The sequence below is a fragment of the Pollachius pollachius genome (genome assembly GCF_949987615.1).
Source record: "Pollachius pollachius genome assembly, chromosome: 4".
In the NCBI taxonomy this organism is placed as follows: Eukaryota; Metazoa; Chordata; class Actinopteri; order Gadiformes; family Gadidae; genus Pollachius; species Pollachius pollachius.
The window spans coordinates 28,557,869-28,583,871 of NC_136937.1; the positions used below are offsets into that span (position 1 = coordinate 28,557,869).

At 50.2% G+C, this 26,003-nt stretch overlaps 1 protein-coding gene across 4 annotated transcripts in view; it reads left to right on the forward strand.

The window, feature by feature from the left end:
• agap1 (ArfGAP with GTPase domain, ankyrin repeat and PH domain 1) overlaps positions 1-26,003 on the forward strand; it is a 134,355-nt gene that overhangs the window by 27,417 nt on the left and 80,935 nt on the right. For 3 of the 4 annotated variants that reach the window (XR_013811799.1, XR_013811800.1, XM_079734726.1), the window contains exon 1: positions 6,687-8,836. The exons of the other annotated variant lie outside the window; for it this stretch is intronic. Coding sequence is in view for 1 of the 3 variants with exons in the window: in XM_079734726.1 (XP_079590852.1) it covers positions 7,441-8,836 (1,396 nt within the window). In the remaining 2 variants the exon portion in view is untranslated. Of the gene's footprint in view, positions 1-6,686; positions 8,837-26,003 lie in introns of those variants that run through there. 4 annotated transcript variants of the gene reach the window in all.

Sequence of the window (26,003 nt, forward strand, 5' to 3'; positions counted from 1 at the left end):
GGGGCTAATCAGTTTGTTATGGTGTGTGTGTTGACAGTGTGTGGTTATGTGTGTGTGTGTGTGTGTGTTGTTGACACGGCGCGCGTGTGTGTGTGTGTACATCTAGATTCTCCCCGCATCAGCGGAACTGCCTCCCACAGTTCCACGTCGATACGTTGTTCACTGGAAATGAAAAAAATAAAATGGAAATGGGATGATTTGATCTACTCCCCGTGTCTGTCTGCTGCTCAGAGGGCAGGAAGAGGTCTTTGAAGCGCTCCTTCGACTCTGCGTGTCGAACCGTCTCCATTGTGTCTCGGAGACGCAGGAGAGACACAATAACAGCAGTGCTATGGTTAGGATTAGCATGTTATTAATAGGGTCAGCAAAACCACTGACCCGTGGACGGGAAGGCAGGATTTTATAAATTTAGTTTATTGTGTTTGCAAAGCCATTCACTCATAAGCCACGTTGAGGTGAATAATGAATAACGTCAAAGTTCAGCCAATTGTGTGAAGATGAGGAAAAAAATCGACCAAATTAACATATTCCTCTTCTTTCTCTCTTTTATGTCCACCATCGGTGCTGTCGCCTTGTTCCATGTTCTCACAGGTAAAGACACACACACACACACACACACACACACACACACACACACACACACACACACACACACACACACACACACACACACACACACACACACGATCAATCTATCTCTCTGTCCAATCTGGCAATCCAAAATGTGTGTGCTTATTCAGTTTTTGTACCAATGTGTGGACAAACATTTCGGATGGTTTTTGGTTGAAAGGCATGCATGTCGCTGTTGCCTCTCTAGACCGGACTGTTTCCACTCAGCCCGCATTTGTAAGACAGGAGTGGGTTTTCACAGCCCCTGCGTTGGCTCTGGAAAAGACACACACATCTACGTCACGAGTACAGCATGAGGCACCAGCACCGATGACCGAGTGCGTCCCAAAATGTGGCAACCACAAATACATCCTGTCTTTTTGCTTCTGGTTGTGACTGTTTTGAGGCTATGCGTGTTGTGTGGCTGAACATGCAGTACTTCTATAATGGATCCACGTCAACTGTGACTGTGTTGCGGCCCATTGCCTAGTCTACCACTAGATGGGGCTACTGTTGATGCCAAGATTGATAGGCCTCCATTCAAAGTTTGTGTGTTTTGTGTTAGTTTGTGTGTGTGTGTGTATGTGAGTGCTTAGGCATGTGTGGCTGAATCCTAGTGCTGCGTCTAACTGGTTTTGTGTGAACATAGGTTATTGATTCTTCCGTACGCGTGTGTTAACAAGCAAGTCATTGCTACTTGTGCTGACGAAGACATATTTTTTCATTTTGACCGATGGCCACGTCTATTTTTATTCTTCTTAACATTAAGGAGCCTATCCTATCCCGTAACAAAAGAATGTATGTGTGTATGTGCTCATGATAGTCAACCAGCAGGAGGCCTCTTTGAATTGACCCATTTTTGCTTGGGGGTGGGGGGAGAGATATAAGTGAACATGGAAAATCTGCTGTACTCTCTATTCCAGTCTCTACTCCAATCTCTACTCTACTCTCTACTCGGCTCTCCATCCAGGTCTCTACTCTAGAATCGACTCTAGTTTCTGCTGTACTCCATACTCTAGTGTCTAGTCTCTAGTCTCTCTCCTGTCCATCTGGCCTTCTCCTCACACTCTCCTGAGCTGAGTGTTCTCTGTGCGTGTCCGCCACCAGCTGTGTGAGCCATGCCCATTAGCTTTCAGAGGTGTGGACGTCCATGCAGTGCTCTGTGTGTGTGTGTGTGTGTGTGTGTGTGTGTGTGTGTGTGTGTGTGTGTGTGTGTGTGTGTGTGTGTGTGTGTGTGTGTGTGTGTGTGTGTGTGTGTGTGTGTGTGTGTGTGTGGGCCGTCATGCAGCTCCCCACACATGCATCGTTGAAATGCTTCGGCTCAGCCTGCAGTAACTAGTGGTTGAGGCCAGGCATGCATATTTCATGTGTAGTATAGGGCGAGGGGGGGAGGGATAAATGGAACAGGGGAGGAGAGGGTGAGGAAGTCCGCAGAATAATGGTACATCTCTCTTCCTCTCTCCTCCCCCCTTTCCTTCCTTCTCTGCCTGTGGTTCACCAGAGGGGGGTGGAGGGGGTCTCTCACTCTATGAAGCGATCTGCGAGGCTCTCCGTGGTAGTCCAGAAGTATTCAGTATCTCCCCGGGGTAAAGAACGTAGCCGTGCGTCGTTCACATCGATCCGCAGACTTCCAAACCCGGAAGACAACTTCCCTGCTTCTCCCAAGGCCGGAAACAGCCGGAACGCTGCTCATCGATTTTCCTGCACGCGCGCCTGTGAGAACGAGCTCCAGGTCTGTGGTGTGAGGCCCTCAGAGAAAGACCACGTGTTATGGGACAGGAAGTTCTGGTGTTGTTGACCGGCGCGTGCCACTTGTCACTTCCCTCGCTCGGAGTCCTCAACAAAGGACGTGACGTGCAGGGATAGAGAAGAAAAGGGTGAAATAGTTGAATAATGAATGGCAAGGCTGTTCCTTTACTTCCACCTTAGTTCCTCTTCATCTTCCACTTTGTGGTCGGCAAAGACCCCCCATACACCTATAAACCCCCCCCGTGCAAGTCCACCAGTTAAAGCTTGTCTGTCTCTCTCTCTCTCTCTCTCTCTCTCTCTCTCTCTCTCTCTCTCTCTCTCTCTCTCTCTCTCTCTCTCTCTCTCTCTCTCTCTCTCTCTCTCTCTCTCTCTCTCTCTCTCTCTCATATATATTCTTATTTTGATATATATATATATCTCTTCCAGCTAGCTCAGCTGACCTCCGTCCTGATGTGCAGGTGAAAGAGCAGCCTAGGGATTGGATCTGGGAGGTGGGGTCGGAGCAGAGCAGTCTGTGGACCTTGTGATAAGGCTCCCAGCCCCTCCAGGGGAATCCTGGGTAATTTATGACCCACTGTCCATCTTGGACCCCCCCTTATGTGCTCGGCACCATTCCATTTAGTCTGACCTCATGGAGGGGGGCGAATCGAGTTTATAAACAGCGTTTCTTAAATGGAACATCGGGGGGGGGGAGGGGGGAGACACTGGAACACCTGCGTCGCTCAAATCGAGGCGCCGAAACTGACACCAACGTGTCGACTAGAGATGTGAAACATGTAAGGAAAAGGGCTGCGTGTCTGCGCACACGGTTGAAATTCAACATCGAAATGGAGCAGTTTTGATTTAAAGAAAAGAGATTAAAGGTACCCCAGACGTTAGCCAAACCAAAATGAGTTGTTTTTTGAACATTTACTCTCAAATGTCAAAATGTACTTCATAATTTTGCATATAATAAGCTAAACATACATTGCTTCCAACACCATGGTCATCATTATTTGCTCCCAGCACCACCCTTCAGCCCCCCTGCGGTTGGTGTTTACACTCCCCCCAACCGCTGCATAGAACTATCTCCATAACCTCTAAGTCAACAACAGCCATGCATGGGCTGAGGCAGCGCTGGGCCACGTGGCTATAGGTCGACCTTGGACCCGCCCCCCTCCTCCTTTTGTGGCTATAGGTCGACCTTGAGCCTGCCCCCTCCTCCTTTTGTGCCAGTTTGGATGAGGGCCAAAGCAATCAATCAATCGGATCAAAAAGAAGGGTTTGGAAGGGTGGGGGTGTGTGCTTGGAAAAATGCGGAGGAGTTTACTAATGAGGCTGTACGGTACTGCCTAGGTCCATCTTTGATGTGGTATATCTGCTTTCTGTTAAGCATCAAAGCGGTGTGTTACCGAATGTGTCACCTCAAGGTGAATCGTTTTTATTTATTCATTTAAATGTTACACCAAATCACTACAAAATAAAGACAATGTGACGAAGGAGGGAAAAACAGTTAAGTGCTCGAATGGCGTCGGACTGTTGGGAATCGGGATAGGAAGAAGGAATGCTGTGATGAACGCCACACCGTTCAAAGCCCGGATCCTAAACAGGGCGTGACGTGAGGCTGACACGCCTTGCCTGGACCCAGAAAATCTCATTCTCATTCCTTCTTCCCTTAAAAAGATGTTTCACATGGAGCAGAGCAAGTTGAATGACCACCTGCTGTGCTGCTGTGGCCCCCGGAGGACAGGAGGGGAGAAGCCTTGTTATTCCACTGTATCCCACTCCACATCATTAGCATTTCAGCTCATTCTGCTCTCTCATGCTCTTTTTATCGTCTCTTTCCCCTATTCCTCTCTCTCTTGCTCTCTCTCTCTTGCTTTCTCTGTCTCTCTCTCTCTTGCTTCCTCTCTACATCTCTCTTTATCCAACTCACTTTGCTCATAATGCCTAAGAAAAACAAAAAAAACAGTTAAGCGGTTGGAACGGAGCATAATTCATATTACATAACATCCATAAGCGCGCCTGAATTACAAATTTACTCCGCCATTTTTACTTCCCAATTATGCGGCTCTAATATGCATGCAAACCAACGGTGAAGTGTGGAATGTACACCCTGTTTAGAGCACGACAGGTAGACCCCCCCCACCCCTATCTGTCTGTCTCTCTCTGTATCTCTCTGTCTATGTCTCTCTCACTCCCTCTCGCTCTGTTGTGAGTCTCTCTTTCTCTTCCTATAGTGTGTGAGTTTCTCTTCCTCTGTGAGTCTCTCGCTCTACCATTGTCTCTCTCTCTCTATCTCTGTCTCTCTCTCCCTCTGTCTCTCTCTCCCTCTGTGTGAGTCTCTCTACCTCTGTCTCTCTCTCCCTCTGTCTCTCTCCCTCTGTGTGAGTCTCTCTACCTCTGTCTCTCTCTCCCTCCGTCTCTCTCTCCCTCTGTGTGAGTCTTTCTACCTCTGTCTCTCTCTCCCTCTGTGAGTCTCTCTACCTCTGTCTCTCTCTCCCTCTGAGTGGGTGTCCCTCAAAGCAGAGCCTATAGATGTATATCTCACGGTCTTGGTCTGTGATTACGGCTGACTGACGGCAGCTCCCCTACCGTCAGTTGAGAATGCTGAGGAACGGGCCGTGAAATCACCAGTAATCCTACCTTTATTGCAGGATTTCTCTTACTCCCCCCCCTCGACTTGTACCATCATTAGTCTTCCTTCCTCACTTGTAGTTAATAGAGAAAACCGTGCATTTATTGAACAGAATATCGAACGTCAATGGTGCTACGGCGCAGTAAACGCTCAATACAACACATTTCCCGGCTACGGCGAGGGTATTTCTGGTGTGACCTCCCCACAGACGTTACATATACTCTCGACATTGTTGCACACACACACCCCCTTACTTCGCACACTCTCCTCCCGCGCCGGGGGAACGAGAGGGCGACGGGCTTTGAGGGCTGGGTGTTTGTCGGGTGCTGCCGGTGATGAAAGAGAGGGAAGACTGGGATGGGTTCCGTTTGATGTTGCGACGGATGCCTCCCCCGCAATGTGTATAATTTACCGGTCGTCCCCTTGTGCATGCGGGGGGGGGGAAGAGGACAGGTGTGTGTTGGTGTGGTGATATGTGGTGAAACCTGTACGCCATTCGTAGCGTGTCGGTTGATTTACCTGTCACTTCAACACTGGTGTGTGTGTGTGTGATGACTTCATTTATTTGTGTGTCTGTGATGACTTTATTTATAACCAGGGTGAAAAGCGAGAGAATTTTCTCTTTTTGCCAATTAAATTGTGTTGCTGTGTGTGTTTTGTATACGAGAATGCGGTGCGCGTTCACCGCTAGGCTACCGATCAGGAGTGTGTGTGTGAGGGTTCGGTGAAAGTTGATCGCGGCTTCCGCTAATCCCCTCCTAATCTGGAGTAACGATCCAGAGATTGTCGAAGGTGATGCGTTTAGAGAATGTATGCTATTGGTGGTTGTTGCTAATCTCCTCAGCGCCACACTGACCTGCCCGGAAAAACTATAAAGAATTAAGAAGATCACATGGTGAATTCAACAATTATAGATGCGAAAAAAAAAATCGCATTACCTAGTAGGGAGTCATTTCGTTTAGGCCTAAAACTCATCATAATTCCCTTGTGAATTAATATCAGTGTGTCGTTTAACATGTCCGTGTGTGTGACGGAGCAAGACGTCTCCCGTGTGGAGCAGAAAAGCCCTCTTGACGCTCTTTATTCGGAGATATGTTATCGCTCCTCGCTGCCGTTCTTCAGGTTATCTCCGTCGCGGGGAGCTTTAAAGGTCTTGATGGACAGGGAGTCTGAGCTCCTCCCTGAAAGGGAACCGCACGCTGCAAAACTCGGAGTGGATCAACGTGCCCTGCAACGGGCGAACTGTGTGCCTTGGGATGCCTAAAAGAGAGGCAATGCAATTTTAAATAAGCGCTGCAAAACCTTATCTCTATTTGGTCAGTATACGTCAATAAGGAATTTAATATATTGTGCAAAAAGGAAAGAACACCTTGATCTGAGATTATTCCTATTTATCATAGTATTTGCTTCTGCTAAAGCAATGCATTAGCTCATTTGTTTTGGAATAGTTGTAATTACTATACTATAGTTGAATTACTAGTATAGCTAGTGTAGCCTAATATCTTATTTCGCAATTCATTATTCACCATTAATTATCACGTCATGAGACGTTTTTAACATCGCCTCGCTAGCAAGCGAAATGTAAAAGACAAAAAAAGTCCAGTCCCGTTCCTCTGAGATCCACTCCGTGTGTTCCAGCCGGTCTCCGTTCTGCTGGGTGATCCGAGTCCCCGTGCAGACTGTCCTGTGAGTAAAACAGAGAGGAGCCTGGTGCGAGGGATACGGGACTGCCGCGCGCTCGCTCGCTTTCTTTTTTTCTGCGTCTTTTAAGTAAGAGCCACCGCGGGAGCGAGACACGAGGAGAGCGGGCAGCAGACACTCTTGTTTCGCTTGTTTTACCGCCGATCCCATTTGCATCACAATTGTACCCGGCGCGATGAAAGCGCCGGAGTGCACTTCATCAGCTGGAGAGCGCAAGCTGGCTTCGCCGCGGGGGATGTGCGCGCACACAATGGGGGACGTCGCGCTCGCCGCGCCCGGGCCACGGTGTCGGGATTTCTCGGTTCTCGGTCTATAATGGAGCTAAACACTGGAGCAGGAACGTCAATAAAGGGAAAGGAAAGCAGGTGAACGTGCGCCGTCACGAGCGGGTCGAGGGAAAGCGGCTCTCCATACGGGATCAAACAGGGCCCGGTTGGTAGTTTGTTTCTGGTGGGTTTATAAAGCTTTGCTTGTCAGCAGCCCCCGGGGCAGTACGCGGTTGTAAACAGAGAGGACGGACGTGTGGGTGTTTCATTTGTTCCTAGTTAACAAAATCCGTTGGGATAACTGGAATGTATTTCCGGCGACTGAGTCCCATCTCTCTCTTCACATCTGGATAGTCTGAAGTGCCAACTGTCTCCTCGCCTCTTCATGCTGCTCGTTTCCGTGCGCTGTTTTCTTCGGAACGTTTTGTAGCGTTAAAAAACCGAAACAAAGTGTTTATTTATATTTGCGCACGGTCCACGTCACTGGGTCGGTCAAGAATGCAACTTATCACAAGCGAGGACACGATGGAGCGCGACACGCCAACCAGGAAAACCGTGTACCGCATCTCCCTCACCCTGGTGAAGAAGGAGAGCGCGGGCGACGGGAGCACCAGCGCCAACAACAACAACGACGTTAGCCCCGCGCCGTGCCGTCGTCCGGACAACGCCAAGACGTGCGCCGCCGCGCGACGCGACTGCTCCTCCGAGCGGAAGCGCGGCGCGCTGCTCGAGCAGCTGCGCGAGGTGGTGGAGGAGGAGGAGGAGACGACGGACGACTTCAGCTCGCCGTCGCACCGGCGCATGAGGAACTTCCGGACGTTCAGCACGGGGCAGCTGGAGCTGGGCCGGCTGAAGCTGGCTCGGAAGCACCTCTTCAAGAAGGAGGCCCGGGAGCCGGCGACCAGCCCGCTGGCCGAGACGCCGCCCGCCGTGTCCCCACCTCAGGGGGGAGGGAGGGGCTTCGGGGACGCCAACGCCAACGGGACGCCGTCCCCCACCGAGAACGGCAGCACTCCCAGGCGGAAAAGACTCCTGAAGGCTAAGAGCACGGAGGAGAAGATGGCCGAGGCCGTCTCGCCGCGGTCACCGCCGGCGTCTGACCGGGACCCCGGGAGCAACGGGAACGGCGCCTCCAGTCCGGAGGCCACGCCCCCGCACGACGGCAAGCCGGGGCGGCTGCGCCGGAGCTTCAGCTTCCGCCACTGGACGGGCGTGGAGATGCTGCGGCTGCGCGCCCTGTCCAAGGAGCCGCACCACGGCAGCTCCGGCTGCGTCGGGCGCCACGCCGCCGCAGGCCCCGCCCCCGCCGCCGCCGCCGCCGCCGCCGGAGACCAGAGCGACGACAACCTCTTCCTCGCGGCCACCTCTCCCTCCTCCCCTCCCTCCTGCTCCTCTTCCTCGGCACCCCCCTCTTCGTCGTCTCTGTCCCGAGACGCGGCGGCGGCGGCGGCGGCGGCGGCCCCGCCCCGGGAGAAGAGCCGCACCCTGGAGGTTGGCGCCGTGCTCAGCAAGACGGCGTCGGCCACGGAGCTGAGCCGGCGGGAGCGCGCCCGCGTCGGGAAGAACCGCACGCTGGACAACAGCGACCTGCAGCGCATGTCCCGGGAGGGGGGCGGCGCCGAGGGGGAGCGGGGGGCGGGGCTGGGCGCCTTCCACCTCCTGCGGGGCGGCGGCGGGCGCTCCAGCGGCCACGAGAAGCGGCTGGTGCGCTTCTTCAGCGGGATCTTCTCCCGCCGGGACAGCGGCGGGGGAAGCGGCGGCGGCGGCGGCGGCAGCGGAGAGGGGGGGTCGCCCGTGGGCAGCCCCGTGGGGGCGGAGCGTTCTCTGCGGCGCACCCGGAGGGCCTTCCTGTCCCAGTCCAGCACGGAGAGCATGAACGGAGCGGCGGCGCACGGTAACGGGAGGCTCCCTTACGTGGGCTCGGGGGCCTTGGCTTCCTGGCCCCTACTCTGTCCCTGTTTTTATTTTGGAGCTTTCTAGTTTCTCTCTCTCTGTCACTCTCTGTCTCTCCCTCTGTTCCTCTGTCCCTCTCTCTCTCTCTCTCTGTGTCTCTCTCTCTCTCTCTCTCTCTCTCTCTCTCTCTCTCTCTCTCTCTCTCTCTCTCTCTCTGTCCGTGTCTCTCTCTCTCTCTCTCTCTCTCTCTCTCTCTCTCTCTCTCTCTCTCTCTCTCTCTCTCTCTCTCTCTCTCTCTCTCTCTGTCATTACTCTCTCCCTCTCTCTCTCTCTCTCTCTCTCTCTCTCTCTCTCTCTCTCTCTCTTGCGCTCTCTCTCTCTCTCTCTCTCTCTCTCTCTCTCTCTCTCTCTGTCATTCTCACTCTCTCTCTGTCTATGGCTCTCTGTGTCTCTCTCGCACATGTAAATGAGTAGCTAATGGTGAAATAGGTTGAGTAAAACAAGTTATGTTAAGTCTTGTCTGTCTGTACCGCAGCTCTACAAGAGCTCCCATCTTTCCTGGTTCAGTCAAACTCTGGGATTGATGAGAGGCCCAATCTTTCCCCCCCCCGATTGATTCGTCTGCTGCACTCGTTTTCCTCGGCTCTTTGTTTGAATTGATTGATAGATCGGCTTCTCACCGACATGTCGGTCACAAGTCCTCTCACACTGCCTCTCGCCTGTGGAAGGCTCCTTTCTCAAGTGTACGTGTGTGTGTGTGTGTGTGTGTGTGTGTGTGTGTGTGTGTGTGTTTGTTCATGACAGGCGGGTGGTGTTTGATCTTGACGGGCGGGTGGTGTTTGATCACGCTGGTGCCAGTGGCCGGCCTGCGTCGCTTACCGTTCATTAGCCTTCCCCGTGTCTCTTTAGCTAACTCCCCCACCGCTGTAGCGCAGAGCCCTACTTCAGCCTCTCTGCTTCCGCCCCTTCCCCTCCCTCCTCCCCTTGCCGCAGTGAGATATGATGTCAAGCTGGGGTCTGTTGTCTGTAGTCGGTGAAAGAGTACACCCAACAAACCAAAACACACGCACCGCTGCGAGATTACGGCCTTCACAAACCGCCCGCCACCCCACCCGCCGCCCCGGAGGCGAGGCGGGCTTGTTGATGCTCTCGGTTGTAAAATAAACTGTTCGCATTTTTGCATCCCGCTCTGCCCACCACATGCAGGGCCCTCCCCAGTGTGAGAGGTCCTCCAAAGATTGTTCTAGAAAACTGGCTTCTACTACAGCTTATTACTGCTTAGTGTTCGCTCTTCGACTGACTACGGTTCCCACAATGCAAGCATTCCTGTCTTTACTTGGTGATTGTGTTTCCCCTGTACGTTTTGGAACGAATCCAGTCTGTGCATGTGTTGTAGTTAGCGTAATTATTGCTAACATACCGTATTATTTAGTTGCTGTTTAAGAGATAGGGCGCGTAATTGTGCAGATGTTTAGCTTGTTTTACAGGCTACAAAAAACTGCGACGTGTAGTGCATTCTATTTTAGCGCCGGTGAGAACAGGATTTCTCAAGAAAGAGGTGTGTGTTTGAGGGTGAGAAAAACTCCCAACATTTTAAACAAATGCCTAAACTTAACGGCGGTTACACCTCCGACTTGCCAGAAGTTGTTAATCAGGCGGTAGACAAGTCGAGCTCTTAGAGGAACGCATGTGTGTCACTCTGCCGTTGATGGCACGGCTCATGCATGTACACACACACGCACAAGTAAACATACACCTCGAACATCCTCTTTCCGCTGTTGAACGGGCGTCTGGAAAAACCCAACGAGGAAGTCACCGTGTACTGTACTGCAGACAGACAGACAGACAGACAGACAGACACCCTAGTGACAATGAGAGAGAGAGATTGCCCCACCCGCAGCTCGTCAGCTGTGTTTTTTATTCATGGCAACGTGTCTGCTCTCGAGAGCCCTAGGCCCCGGCTAAATGCGGTGAAACTGTCAAACTGGTCACCCCGCTTCACTCTGCACCTTAATGAGCAGCCTGACCCGCGACACAGGAGTGCAGGAATGGGAAGAAGATCAGCCCCCCCTAAAAGAGAAGCCTCTGATCAGGGAGGAGACGCCCTGATTGGTGGCGAAAAGGAGCCAGGAGCAGTCTAAACGGCAAAGGCCTCATGCAGAGGCAGGGCGAGGTCAAGCGATATTCTCACACTGCTTTTCACCCACTGATGGCTGAAGGATGGTCATGTCTAACGAATTACACTCAAATAGTAGCTCTGAAGTCACATTTTTAAAGTGAAGTTTAATTTCATAGTCTGACCCCACAGTCTGGGGTCAACGAAGCGTTGTGTGTACATAAACCAGACACCAACATCTGCCGGCTCTTTAGACCTCAGACGGAAAATCAAGTGCAAGTTCAAGGTGACTAACGCCGGACACACACACACACCGACTCATGGGCAGACATACACAAATAGACTGATTGGCCTGCCTAGACAGACACACAGACACACACTTGCTGACCATCCGGCACTCGGTCCACTCAGACGGCAAACGTCCCAGCGAAGCACCTTGGTATCCACGTGCAACATTCGCGCACGCACACTCGCACGCACACTCACAACCACACAAACTAAGAGCAGCTTTTCTAGACCACAAGATAAGTGCGACCCTAATGACAGCAGTGGCTATTACAGAGGCGCTGGTAATGGGGGATGGTCGTGTGTGTGTGTGTGTGTTTGTGCGCGAGTGTGTGTCTGTGTGTGTGCGACAGCCCCGGCTTCCACATTCCAAGAATACCAGGGGCCCCTCGAAGTGGCTCCCGGTCCAATCTGCGGTCTGCCACGACAGCTCCTCGGCCCCCTCACTGATAGCGTAATGTCTTCTGGCAGGCAGGTGTGGCGTAGTTAAAGATGAACAAGCTGGCCGAGTTATTACTATGGGATGTGGGGACATCCCCACCCCCGACTTCAATGGACCAGTAGCACCCACCTGGGTGATGCACGGTCGGCCATTAGCAGCAGAACACCAAGCCACTAGTGACTCGGCTAGCACGGTAGTGGGTGGCAGGTGTTCTGCTGCTAACGGCCGACCGTGCATCACCCAGGTGGGTGATGCACCCCCCCCACGCTGGCTCTGTGAGGCACTGTGTGCCTTGAGAAGCACTGTGTGACTGAGTCATTATCAAAGCTGCACTAGTTGTGATTCAGGAGTTGGAGAGAGAGAGGGAGAGCAGGAAAGAACGATATTTCAAAACTAAACGGACAAAAAAAAGGTCCCCGCCCTCTCTGATCCCGCCCAACATTTCACATACGTGATTGATAGGCAAGAAGGATTCCCCGAACCAATCAGGGAAGAGATGCTCTGATTGGTCAGAAATGAAGCGGAGGCTGTCGAAGATCTTAACTGTCAAATACAAAATGAGATTCTCACTGGGAAATTCACTCGCTAATAGTTGACGTATGGCTAGGCCATTTGTATCAAATAAATCTCCAATAATAGCCCCTCGATTTTACCTGCGGCACCTTCAGTAATACGAGTCATTGTATAATGGCTCTTGAATCATACAGTAACTTTGACTAACAATAGAATATATATAATGCATCAACATTGATTGGCGGGGGACTGAAGCCCCCGAGGGACACTCTGGTGTAACACACAGTTGTTGTGGTGCGTTGCGGCGGAGTACACTGCCCTCGGGGGAACCCACAGCTCCGCCTCACGCAGCACCACGGCCTTACCCGCCACTCCAGTCACCTTCCCCCGTGATACAATCCCACCGTCACAATCCTTATTTAGAAAATGTATATATTGCATATAATACACCCATTACCAAACAGGTCCGGAGCGCACCTTATGGACGGCACTGTGTGTAGGTGGCTGGCTGGGTGGGTGGTTAGATTGGACAGGACTTGACATTTGACCCCGAAACGCTTTGCCGACCATGGCTCGAGATTAGTCCAGGAAGTCAGTCCGTCCATGTGGTCTTAAAGAGTGTGTATGTGCGTGTGTGCGCGTCTCTGTTTTGTTTATGTGTGTGTATGTGGGCGTGTGACCTATTTCCACAGCCATGCAGAAGTAATACGTGTGCTACATGCATGTCAAAAGGCAGCCCCCCCCCCCCCCCCCCTGCCCTCCCCCGAGGAATGACTACACACACACACACACACACACACACACACACACACACACACACACACACACACACACACACACACACACGATAGTTAGGTTGAATTCTATCCAAGATGAAGAAAGCTCCTTATTCACTCTTGTCTTTGATCTCTCCCTCGCTCCACAGTTCCACTCTCTCTCTCTCTCTCTCTCTCTCTCTCTCTCTCTCTCTCTCTCTCTCTCTCTCTCTCTCTCTCTCTCTCTCTCTCTCTCTCTCTTCCTCTCTCTCTCTCCTTCTCCCTCTCTTTCTTTCTCTTCCTCTCTCTCTCTCCTTCTCCCTCTCTCTCTTTCTCTTCCTCTCTCTCTCTCTCTCACTCCTTCTCCCTCTCTCTCTTTCTCTTCCTCTCTCTCTCCTTCTCCCTCTCTTTCTCTCTCTCTCTCGCTCTCTCTCTCTCTCTCTTCCTCGCTCTCTCCTTCTCCCTCTCTCTCTTTCTCTTCCTCTCTCTCTCTGTGCGCATACATTAACCAACTACTGTGTGCTGCATTCATTCTCGGTTCCACTGCCATGCAAAACACAGGGAGAAGAATGTATGCGCACACACACACACACACACACACACAGACACACACACGGGGACACCAGCTATGAGGGCCGTTGGATGGAGTGAATGATGGAGGGAGGTATGGCGGATGGCAGTGTGGTGGGGGGGTTTCGACCATCATGTGGTTTGCTTAATGGAGACTCGGTTGCCAAGGCGGTGCTGCATTTATAACAACCCCAGCATCAGACAGCATTATGCTGCATCCGGCCGTGATATGTGAGGGGGTGGGGCGGGGGGTAAATGAGCCCTGGCTAGTCTCTCTCGCTCTCTTTTTCCCCCTGTGCTATGCACATGCAGCTCATTGCCAAAGCAAACAAGCATGTGCAATAAAACAATGTTAAGTGTTCCCATAGTCTCTCCCTCCCTCCCCTGTCTGTCGTCTGAGGGCTTCTCGGGTTATAGGCTGTTTCTTTGTCCCCCTGTCTCACACACACACACACACACGCACACGCACACGCACACTGACTTTGTGGTAATTAGCCAGCTCTTGTGCTGAGCTCTGCCTCCCTCCCGTCCCAGGTCATTCTAGGGTTAAAGAGCATGTGTGGATGGCCTGTGTGTGTGTGTGTGTGTGTGTGTGTGTGTATGCATCCCCGTCCTCCTCTTAACATTGTGCTGCCACTAGTGTTCACTCCACCGGCACCCCCCCCCGCCCCCGTCTCCCTCTAGACTACCCACAACTGCAGCAAATTGGACCCTGTGTGTGTGTGTGTGTGTGTGGCTCTATGTGTGTGCGCTTTGAGTGACAGCTGGGGGGCCAGCTCAGTAAGCTCTCTATGAAGGGCCAGTCAAGTCGCACTCGCTACCTCACAAACCCCCTCCTCCTCCTCCGCAGCAATCGAGAGCTAACGTTATGAATGAGCCGCTAGCAACCCCGAGCCAGCGCTAGTGTGCCAGCGCAGGTCAGGGCTATGTATATCCCGCGCACCGCCATTGGTGGAGGCAGCTCTTGCATAAGGCTGACCCCTGTCACAGGGCCAAGTCACACGCTGACGTAACAGAGCTCCACCAAAACATCCGGGCCGCGCTGGCTAGCGTCCTACAGAGATGGACGGAGCCGTACTGGTCTGGCTGGCTAAACAGGCAAACGAAACGCAGACAAATGCGTGTTGTAGCTATGTTGTTCGCCAATTGCGGGTTTACCTGAGTGTGTGAGCTACACCTTCCTTCCTCCTAACTGCAAGCAAACCAGAATAATGGCTAGAAACGTGGGTCGAAGGAGGTTAGAGCCGAGGGAGGGCTTCTTAGAGGATTAGACCAGCTAAAGTTCTAAGCTTTAGCTTGTCTTTAGTTGAGGCAAGTTAACTGTTTGCTACGGCCTGATGTTTACACGCTTTTACTCGAGGCTCTCTGTTGTCCCAACCGATCGGGATCGACCCGTCGCTCACCAACCCGAGCTCTGTTACAAACGCTTTGATACCGTACCACCAGCCCTCTGGCTGTCACCCTGCCCACCAAACAACAGGACCCTGACCGGGGCTTGTGGTTGGAGCATTAACCATTGATCAGAACGACGACGGGAACATGAGGTGGAAGAATGACCACGCCGCTGACGGCCAAATCACATCAGCCTCTGAACCCAGCGACCGCCTGTACCGCCTAACAAAGGAGACTGTGGTTCACCCTGGGTTGATGTTGACTATATGTCGGGGTGTGTCAATCAGCCCGAAGTTAGAAACGAGGGCTCCATTTTAGGGCTCTCACCGTTATGAAACCAGGCAGAGGGACCGGGGGGATCCAACTCGCATGATTAAAAGGCAGATATTTAGGTCAGTGTGCCGGAGTATATTTGCATGATTATGCAGCCCGTGTGTGTGTGTGTGTACCTGTGTGCCTGGACAACGTGGCTCACACGCTTCGTGTTTTAACCATGCAGGTGTGTTGCGTGTGCATTTTTTGGTTCCCCTGTGCTTGTGACGATGCAATCAAAGTCAGGCGCCACCATTCCTACCTGGGCTTGGTGCATAGAGCAAGGCATTAAGCGTTGATGACTGGTCTGTGTGGCTTTCAGCGTTTACAGGAAGGCACTTTCAAAGTGTGTGTGTGTGTGTGTGTGTGTGTGTGTGTGTGTGTGTGTGTGTGTGTGTGTGTGTGTGTGTGTGTGTGTGTGTGTGTGTGTGTGTGTGTGTGTGTGTGGCTCCCCAGCAGGTGTCGCATGGAGAGGAAGAACAAGCGCTCTGGCGTTGCTCACGGACAAACTGTTCTTGTTCTGGGCTTGGCACCGGGAACCCAGCTGTCTCTGTGTTCTGTTGGGACACACTGGGCCCTGCTGGGGCCCCGGTCCCAATCCCTCTTGGGAGATGCTTGGAATCTGCTACATTTTCCATTGACATATTTCTGTTTTGTTCACCTGAGGCGGACTTCATCATTGGTGGGGTTTCTACTCATGGTTTAAATCTTCTCATTAAAAACTAAAAACGAGGTATAAGTAAGGGTAAACGCTGAAGCAGGAAATGAATTGATTATAAGAAGAGTGCCGTCTTTGCTGTCTCTTGACAGAAAGCAGCCTGTTGATCCTTCACTTTTCCCGTTCCGTTTGGCTCCCAGGTTGGCCGTGAATTATGGGAATTCCAGTGGACTTGACCTTCAAACATAACATTTTGGGGCTGCTATGTTTGCAGGGGAAATGTCGCCATAATCTTGGCCATTGTCTGAACAGAAATGTGTGTGTCTGCCGTGTTGACATGAAGGCATGTAATCACGGTGACACGCGGCCTCTTTTCTGTTGTCGATCCTCCATTGTTGGGCTTCAGTGTCTACCTCTTTCATCGCTCGCTTGCTCGCTCTCTATGAGAGAGAGAGAGAGAGAGAGAGAGAGAGAGAGAGAGAGAGAGAGAGAGAGAGAGAGAGAGACTATTACGGTGCATCAGTCCAGTTGAGTTGCGCTGGTGCCTTTCCAAACGTTCCTCGGCTCACTCCAGGGGTGGTACTCTACCCCAGCTTACCCTTGGCCTCAGACAGGCAAAACAGCTGGGCGGACCTGCCTGGTCCCCAGGGAGCCCTTAACCTCCCATCTCCTGCCCTGTGTGCGGCGCGCAGACCAGGAGCTAGCGTTAGCCGCGAGGGACGCGGCTTTCAGGCCCGCGGCTTACAGTCCCACCAGGATTAGCCCGATTTGGCGCCGCCGGCGCTATGCCATGGAGATGGTCACGGTGGTTGAAAAGGCTTCACGCTTAGCTGCAAACAGCCCACCGCTATGCCATTCAGCTGTCGTTAAAGTATCCGCGCAGCCGTCCTGGACAGCTAGCTACGGCTTCATCCGCGACCCCAGTATAAGAGGCCGTGTTGGGGTCACGGCTCTGTGGACTCGTAAATCTCAGGGGTCGTTACCGTTGATGTATACCATGTTTGTTACAAGTAACATAAGTTATGCGTGTAAATGTATAGCTACTTTTCGTCGGGAGCCCGATGATACAATATAAGGATTTTAGAGTGCCGATACCATTCGAAATGTGATTCGATCAATAGTGCAATTCTGCAAAAATTGCGGTGCAATGTTACGGTCAATTTGCACACCTTCTATAATAGGAAACACAGGCATGCAGGGATCTAGGGTAGAACCATGTAACAGTGGAATCTCATTTTAGGGCCACTATGCTTATCATACACATCTTACTTTAGTTTGAGAGGGCTTTGCTACTAACAGCCGAACCTCTCAATCTTTGACTTGTTATTTTACCAATTTGCAACACATACTCACAGACTAGAGTTCACACACCGAGGCGAAACCCAACACCAATAGCTCAACACTCAACTGTTTGAGCACGGACCTCCTGCACGCAGCCTACCCAGTGTCAAAGGTCAGCCCCACCGAACCCAACGACCCCGTGAAGTGAATGGAAACTCGATATTTACTCACACCGTTAAATAGTGTTTATGTCCCGGCGAAACTTAAAGCACTTCCTGGACATCCTGTGCTGAAGGCTGTCTACCCTTGACTTGTTTCCCGTCTACCTGCTCCTCGAATCTTCACTGGAACGAAAATAAAAAGAGCCCCGCCGAGTTCCCATACATCCCTGATCCCACCCTATGGGTTTGGGTGGCCGCAATCGCTGATGGAAAGTCTCGGGCGCATCACACAGGAGGTGATGTCGTCGGCGCATCAGGAAGTTCCACCCTGGCTGTGACACGGGGCAATCAAAACATCAACATTTGAACGCTGCTTGTTTTTTCTCTCCATGCTAGTTTCCATTCAGTACATGACTGACAGTGAGGTCATGACCAAGATGTAGGCTACAGTAGGAACGAACAATGGTCACATTTAATAACAGTGTGGCTTTGTACAGGCTCCTATGGTGGATTGAAGAAGCTTCTGTTACAGGACAGTAGCACTTAGAGTCTGTAATAGCCGCAGCATTCATGAGGACCTGGAACGGGTGGTTCCATCTTGCAGAATATCCAATGAAAATATAGGCACCCATCATGAAACACGAATCCCATTAGAAGTGCATGATGTGTTTTCTAATGAGCATCCAAAAAGATCTCTTACAATGATTAAGATGCAATAAACAGATATTTGCTTTTGAAAGACAACCAGTCTTTTCCTAGTTCAATGTGGATGAATTATACAAAGGATAATTGATTATTTTCTCATTGTTATGGCACATTAGCTCTAGTGGCGACGGCATCACGTACACGTTTATAGTGTCACTGGCTGTTACACAGAATGACAATGAGGAAATTATACACTGGGCTTCTTGTGTCTGACTGGGAGGTCTATATCAGGCAAAATATGAAACACCAGCAGAATTGTCTGTCTGACTCTGTCTCACTCTCCAGCTCTCTCTCGTGTGTACACACACACACACACACACACACACACACACACACAGTCTTATCTCCCCTCAATCAGTCCCACTGTGAAAGTCTCATCTGCCCCTCAGCCAATCAAACAAAGCCTCTTTGTCTGAGCTCAGCAGCGGTTGGTCGAACCCATTCCTGTTCCTGTTATGGCATCCTGGTCACCCCTAGGGGCAGTTATTCCAATCACATTGACCAGGTGTCCCCCTATTAGCACACACACATGCACACGTAAAGACACACAAGTCTGCACACAAAAATGCAAATGAGTGTCTAAACGGCAAACAGACGTGCACACAGCTTCTGTCCGTTGCCCAAAAAAAACACATCCTGCTTAACATGCATACATACACACTCGCTGACACACACAACCCCCAATGCGCACACATCCCCAACATACACACACTCACACCCACAACCCCCCCAAAGAGACGGATCTCCACACCTGTGATTGATGACTGTTGGTTCTGTTAGGGTTTCTGCCTCCTGTGTGTGTGTGTGTGTGTCAGTGTGTTTGCGTGTGCGCGGCGCGCCAAGGCATACATATATTATTATGTTTTTAATATGTGCACAATTGAGTTTGCACCGAAAAAGTGCAAGTTTTTCTCTGTATACATTTCATGTTCCTCACTCGTGTTTGTGCGAGTCTGTGTGCACATGAAAGCGTTTATGCAAATCTCAACCCATTTTCCCGCTCCTTCCCTTCACTTCTTTCCTTCAGTATTGTTCTAAGATCTGATCACAGGGCTGTTGAAAGACTTTCCCCTACATTGCATTAGAAGACAGCACGATATCACACTGGTTATTGATGTGTTCTGCACCAAAAGGAAAGTTATGGAAACTTTAGTTTTTGAATTGAGTTTATACCTGGTTCATGAAGCACAACAGCAGCAGTAGCAGCCACATGATGATGACATGTTGGAGTCTACCACAACACACATAATGTGCTGTTTTCAATGGTTTGGATGTAACCTTCTGGACAAAATATGTTTATAGGACGACCATTCATTGCAGCTGAATCGATATATTATCTGATATGCTTTTTATCAAAACCTGATGACAACACTGTTGGCAGTGTTTGAATGGAAGATGTACGATTATCTTATCCAGCGTTTTCCACACCACACTCTCTTCTCAGCGCTAGTACAGTCATGAGCAGACCGCCCGATGCTGTTCTGGTGACAGGTTCGCCCCCTGAAGAGACCACCGCAAGCTGTTCCCATCATGTCTCCTTCCACTCCCTCAAATCCTTTCCTTATGCCTTTCCCCTTTCTTTTCGTCTTCTCTGTCTGTGTTTCTCTGTCTCGCTCTTTCGCCTTTTCTCTCTTGTCCCCGTCTCTCTCGTCCCCGTCTCTCTCTCTCGTCCCCTTCTCTCTCTCGTCTCTCTTGTCCCTCTCTCTCTCTCTCTCTCTCTCTCGTCCTCGTCTCTCTCTCTCGTCCTCGTCTCTCTCTCTCTCTCTCTCTCTCTCGTCCTCGTCTCTCTCTCTCTCTCTCTCTCTCTCTCTCTCTCTCTCTCTCTCTCGTCCCCGTCTCTTTCTCTCTTTCTCGTCTCTCTGTATCTCTCTCTCCGTTTCTATATCTATCTCTCCCGTCCCTGTCTCCATCCCCGCCTCTATTGGTGTGACATTTCGCCCCGTCTTTGTGAAAGATACAATGGCACAGACTGGAGCCCTGGGCAACAACCCCAGAACCCTGCTTTATTAAACACACACACACACACACACACACACACACACACACACACACACACACACACACACACACACACACACACTGAAAGGGGTTCAGTTGGGCAAAGGTGGCGGACATCCTTTCCGACTGTGCCAGTCACTACCCAGTTGGTTTTGGCGGGTGCAGCATTCGAGGTGTGATCCAGGGGTGTGTGTGTGTGTTGATGAGCGGTTTCGGCTCTGTAGAACAAAGCTGCTTGAGTGTGTGTTTAGCGCAAATTTGCCTGGGCTGACAGGTTCAAGGTGGCGTGCTTATCTCACACGCACTCTTGGAGACACGCTGTTCAGAGGCGCAGCGGTGCACGCCCAGGTCCTCACGTTAGCAACGTGTCATGGTTCAACTCAGATAACACGCACAGATATGCAGAAACGCTGTTTGTGTGAGTGTCCTTTGTTTGAAATGACAGTGAAATGCTCTGAGCCAATATCTCTTTCTAGTTGTCTGCCTCTATGAGATCATTTCGATTTTAGACCGACCAATCAGGGCCATCCCTTCTCCGATCGGGCAGTCCATCTTGCCTGTCAATCACAGACGTGTGAAATGCAACACTTCTAAATGTTGGTGATGCGTATGGAGGGAAGCAGATATAGGGTGTGTAGGGTGTTTTTTTGGGGGTTGTTTGGTTTCGAAATGTTGTTCTCTTTTGCAATTTGCTGCTATACGTCTCTTGAATGTTAGTGACAGCTGCCTCAAGCTAAAGATGCACAAATACAGGCTATAAAACAAAAAGTAGCTGCCACACATCACAGCAAAAAAAATACAGCCACACTTTTGCTACAACCACAAGCGCAAAGACGACAAATGAAATGGCAGTACACCGAAAGAGAGAAGAGAAACCCATCATCTTTCTCCGCCGATCAAGAGCAGGAAAACGACAGAGCGATGCAGGAAGATGGACAGTTGGGAGACGTAGTGGCGGGGAGGTTGGAGGTTGTGATAATGTGGTGTCAGCCGTGACAGATGAGGCGGAATAGGCACGGATAGGGGAATGATCAACCCCCTACTGACACACACACACACACACACACACACACACACACACACACACACACACACACACATACATACACATACACACACACCCTCCCCTAAAGGGACTCCACCCATGATGTGTGTGTGTGTGTGTGTGTGTGGGTTTGTGTGCGCAGTAAAGCGCGCCTAATGGGTGTTTCGTAGACAATGGAGTCATTAGAGCACTAGTCCTGGTGGGTGTGGGTGTGTACCGTGCATGTGACAAACTAACGATGTATCGACGCCTGCCAGACACATTACCGCAGGCTTGGGTCCTACTGTGTGTGTGTGTGTGTGTGTGTGTGTGTGCGCTTCATACAGCTCTATCCATATTCATCGTGCTGGCATCATATGGTGCCCATGCAGGGTGAAAAGGCAGGACTGGTGGTGGGATTGTAACAAACCATTCTTGCCTACACCATAGCTGTACAAAACATGCATTGATCCCACATCAATGGCTGGCTTACAGAGAGTAGATCTTCCAAGATGATGCAAGGATGTTTTTATTGTAGTCATCAGATGTGTGTGATCCTATAATACTATCGTAAGGGTCAGCAAGAATGATGCCAGGTGCAGTGCCTTTTAGGATCTTGCACAATATCCACACTGGCTCTTATCCCCTCACTATGATCAGACCTGGGCCTTATCCATTCACTTAAGGCCCATAGTAGTGATCAGACCTATTCTGTAAATATTGCGATTGTGTACAGATCGAGCTAAAATATTGTTTTGTTTTGGTGCTATTCCATCACTTGTGTGTTTTTGTTGTGGTTTGGGGTCTGCACTTGCCTCGTTGTTCTTTGAAAGCCAAACATAACCCAAGACATGATGCATATAGACTATAGTTGAACGCACTGTAGCGAACACTGCCCAATGGTACAATTAATTTGCTTTAACAAAGTCAACGTCAACGTTTCGGCTTGAGCAAAGCCATACGAATGCCAGATTCCAGTGGGCCTTGGGCTGGCCCTTACCTAAGGGATACTTGACGACATGCCGTCCCCGCCGTGTACTCCTCCAGGCATTTCTCAGGAGGCACACAAGAAGGCCACATGTCGGTACCCCCTTCCGCGCGTGTTGTCAGCTAGCGTGTTGTCAGCTAGCGTGTTGTCAGCTAGCGTGTTGTCAGCTAGCGTGTTGCCCACTGTGTGTGGGAATGCTGCCGCGTCAGAGTCCGGAGACTATAATTGGGTGTTGCGGCGTGGCAGGTGTCGCGACGGCCCACTGCTGATGTACACACCGTGGCGGTGGAGGGGTTGTTGGCATGTCGCTCCCACCCAACCCCCCATGTGACCCGCCACCACATCATGTGACCAACTATGGCTCCTCATGTTGTACCTGAATCACATCATGTGACCAACCCCACCCGCATGTTTTACCTGAATCACATCATGTGACCAACCCCACCCCGCATGTTTTACCTGAATCACATCATGTGACCAACCCCACCCCGCATGTTTTACCTGAATCACATCATGTGACCAACCCCACCCCTCATGTTTTACCTAAATCACATCATGTGACCAACCCCATCCCTCATGTTGTACCTGAATCACATCATGTGACCAACCATACCCCTCATATTTACCTGAATCACATCATGTGACCAACCCCACCCTTCATGTTTTACCTGAATCACATCATGTGACCAACCCCACCCCTCATGTTTTACCTGAATCACATCATGTGACCAACCCCAGCTCTATACGTTTTACCTGAATCACATCATGTGACCAACCCCACCCCTCATGTTTTACCTTAATCACATCATGTGACCAACCCCACCCCTCATGTTGTACCTGAATCACATCATGTGACCAACCCAACCCCTCATATTTACCTGAATCACATCATGTGACCAACCCCAGCTCTATACGTTTTACCTGAATCACATCATGTGACCAACCCCACCCCTCATGTTTTACCTGAATCACATCATGTGGCCAACCCCACCCTTCATGTTTTACCTGAATCACATCATGTGACCAACCCCACCCCTCATGTTTTACCTGAATCACATCATGTGACCAACCCCAGCTCTATATGTTTTACCTGAATCACATCATGTGACCAACCCCACCCCTCATGTTTTACCTGAATCACATCATGTGACCAACCCCAGCTCTATACGTTTTACCTGAATCACATCATGTGACCAACCCCACCCCTATACGTTTCACCTGAATCACATCATGTGAGCAGCCACTACAGTGTCCAACACTGTTATGAGGTTCTTTTCATGAACAATCCTTAAGCAAAGCATGTGATGTGCAGCCAAAGCATGTAGATATGGCCATAACTGTTTTGATTCTCCTTCTGGATCAAACCCTGTTCTTGCTTATCATCATCACGTATCTGAGACCAAACCTTGCTGAGTGGGATTCCAGCAGTTGCGTCTCAAGCTGTCAAAGTCCGGAAAGGAGGAATCCTGTTATTTTATTCTTATGTTATATTAAGGTCAACTGCCATGTTGTTGTTATTCCTTCATTATTCATGCGAAGCGTCTCAGTCATTTCCATAGCATTTCACTCCTGAAGGGAGCTGAACTGACAATAGTCCATTCGGGAATTATAGTCTCAATGGCTTTAGAGAACCATATTCATATTCTGTAGTCATTAAATTAAATTAATTGTGGGCTGGAGAGATACCAATGTCTTTATTGTCTTAATCTGTTGACTTAAAGGTTGTGACCCATGTCGTGGGCGTAGGCTTTAAACACACCGCGTCCTTTCAGTGACAAGCCCCGACCATTGGCAGTTGTTATCCAATTATATCCGACTTTTCGTTGCCCAAAAACCTGCAAAAGGCGACCTGTGTACCTCTGGCACCCACACACACACCGGTCCATGTCATGGCCTGTTTAAACTCCCAAAGCAGGACCACTGCCACATGGCTGAGTTTCTGACAGATTGACAGTCCTTTTTCATCTATTTGATTAAACTGCTTGCGTATCATCAGTCCACAGCCTGGGGTTCCCCTGTTCTAAGTTTAGCCATAAACTGGTTTTCAGGTACAGCTCACACTGTACACACACACACTCACACACACACACACACACACACACACACACACACACACACACACACACACACACACATACACGCATACACACACGTACACACACACATAGACAAAAGGCATTACCACGCACCACAAGAGGCTATGCTAGCTGTCGGTAGCATCTGACACGCCTCACCACACGACCACAAGACAGATGTGGCAGGCCGGTGGGGGGGGAGGGGGTGTGTGTGAATGTAGGCCTCACACAATCAAACTATGTGCGTGGGATTTACATTTGATGATCTGCCCTACTAGGCTGAGATAATCTCTGGTGACTATTGCACACCGGCTGATTTAACGGGCGTATCCATTCCTTACTCACGTTAGGAGCCGAAAAAATGATAACCTCGTACCACCGTTTGTGTTCCGTTTAGTCTTTGGGGAGACACCTCTATCCAAAGTGACACTAAATACACGCACATCCATAAGGAGCAGACACTGGTTACGTGTCTAGCTAAAGAATCAGTGTCGGACACAGAACCTGCCAGCTGGCAATTGAAACCCCTACTGGTTACTACTGGTTACGACTGGTTCACGGCCACACAAAGAACCCGACCCAGTGGGTCCAGCAGGTCGCGGCGGGTTCCCATCGAGCCATAGTGTTGTTTGTTGTGGTACATCCAGCCAGGCCGCTAGGGCAGGGACAAGGGCGAATAAATGCATTGGCAGCACTGCTTGGAACGAGCTTCCAGTCACCAGCCAGCCAGTCACCAGCCTGCCAGCCAGCCAGCAGTCTCCCAGGCCATGCCAAACTGACTCCGGCTTCATCCGAGTCTGCTCTGCCAACCCCAGCCTTTGAAAGTCTTACCGTTTGAAAATTTAATTCAGTAAGATGCATGTTCTTGGAATTGGATTCAAGCATTACCTCTGAATTTCTCTCTCTGAATCTATCTCTACTTGCACTTTTATTCCGGTATCTTCTTAAGACAATGGTTAAGGCGTTCTGTCGCCGAAACGCTTACTGGTTGTTTATTAGGGGTGCAACAGATCACGGGTTACCCGTGACCCGTGCGGATCAACACTCACGGTTCAGGACGCAAGTGATCCGCGGATCGGCTGATAAATACAAAAAAGTTGTGCGTTCACGTGACCGGCACGTGTTTAAAGGACAATTCCGGTATTTACAACATCATCAAGTAACATAGCGAAATACAGTTTCTGCCGTGTTTTATTTGGCGTTCCTAAACTCTCCCCAGGCAATGCAGACATCCTGAATTTAAAGTTGTAAATCTAGGGTTAGGGATTATTTACTATCCATGTTAAAAAGAAGAAGGAATAATACCTCAGATTGCAATTTCTTTTAAATATTGACCATGCTTAAATGAAGCAGGATTATTACCAAATTTTTCACTTTATTTTGTTTTTACTTATTTGAAGATTTTATTTAAAGTTACATTTGTCTTGTTATCTTTTTTGACGTTCATCCGAAAATGATCCGACCGTGACTCAAAAACCGTGACACGATCCGATCTGAGTTTTGTGATCCGTTGCACCACTTTTGTTTATGTGTCTTGATATTTAGTTTTGTTTAGATGGGTCATCCCCAAACAACGTCCTGCTTTTCTTTGTGGGGAAATCATCAAATGCATAACCCATCCCTATTTCACTCACTAGGTATCCTTGCCTTTTTATTGTTAGGTAGCAATTAGCGAGGACACCTCAGAGCAGAACCCACATCCACTCAACTGCCCGAAGCAAATCTAGCGCTTACTTTTCATATTCTTAGCGCGGGACCCAATAAAGAAAGATAATCATATAATTCTTTAACAAAACAAAACCTAAGGGGCGCCACTGTAGCGGATACGTAAACACATTATACAGGGTGGATAAAAGGATATTAATAAAAAAAAAAGACCAATTACACAAAATG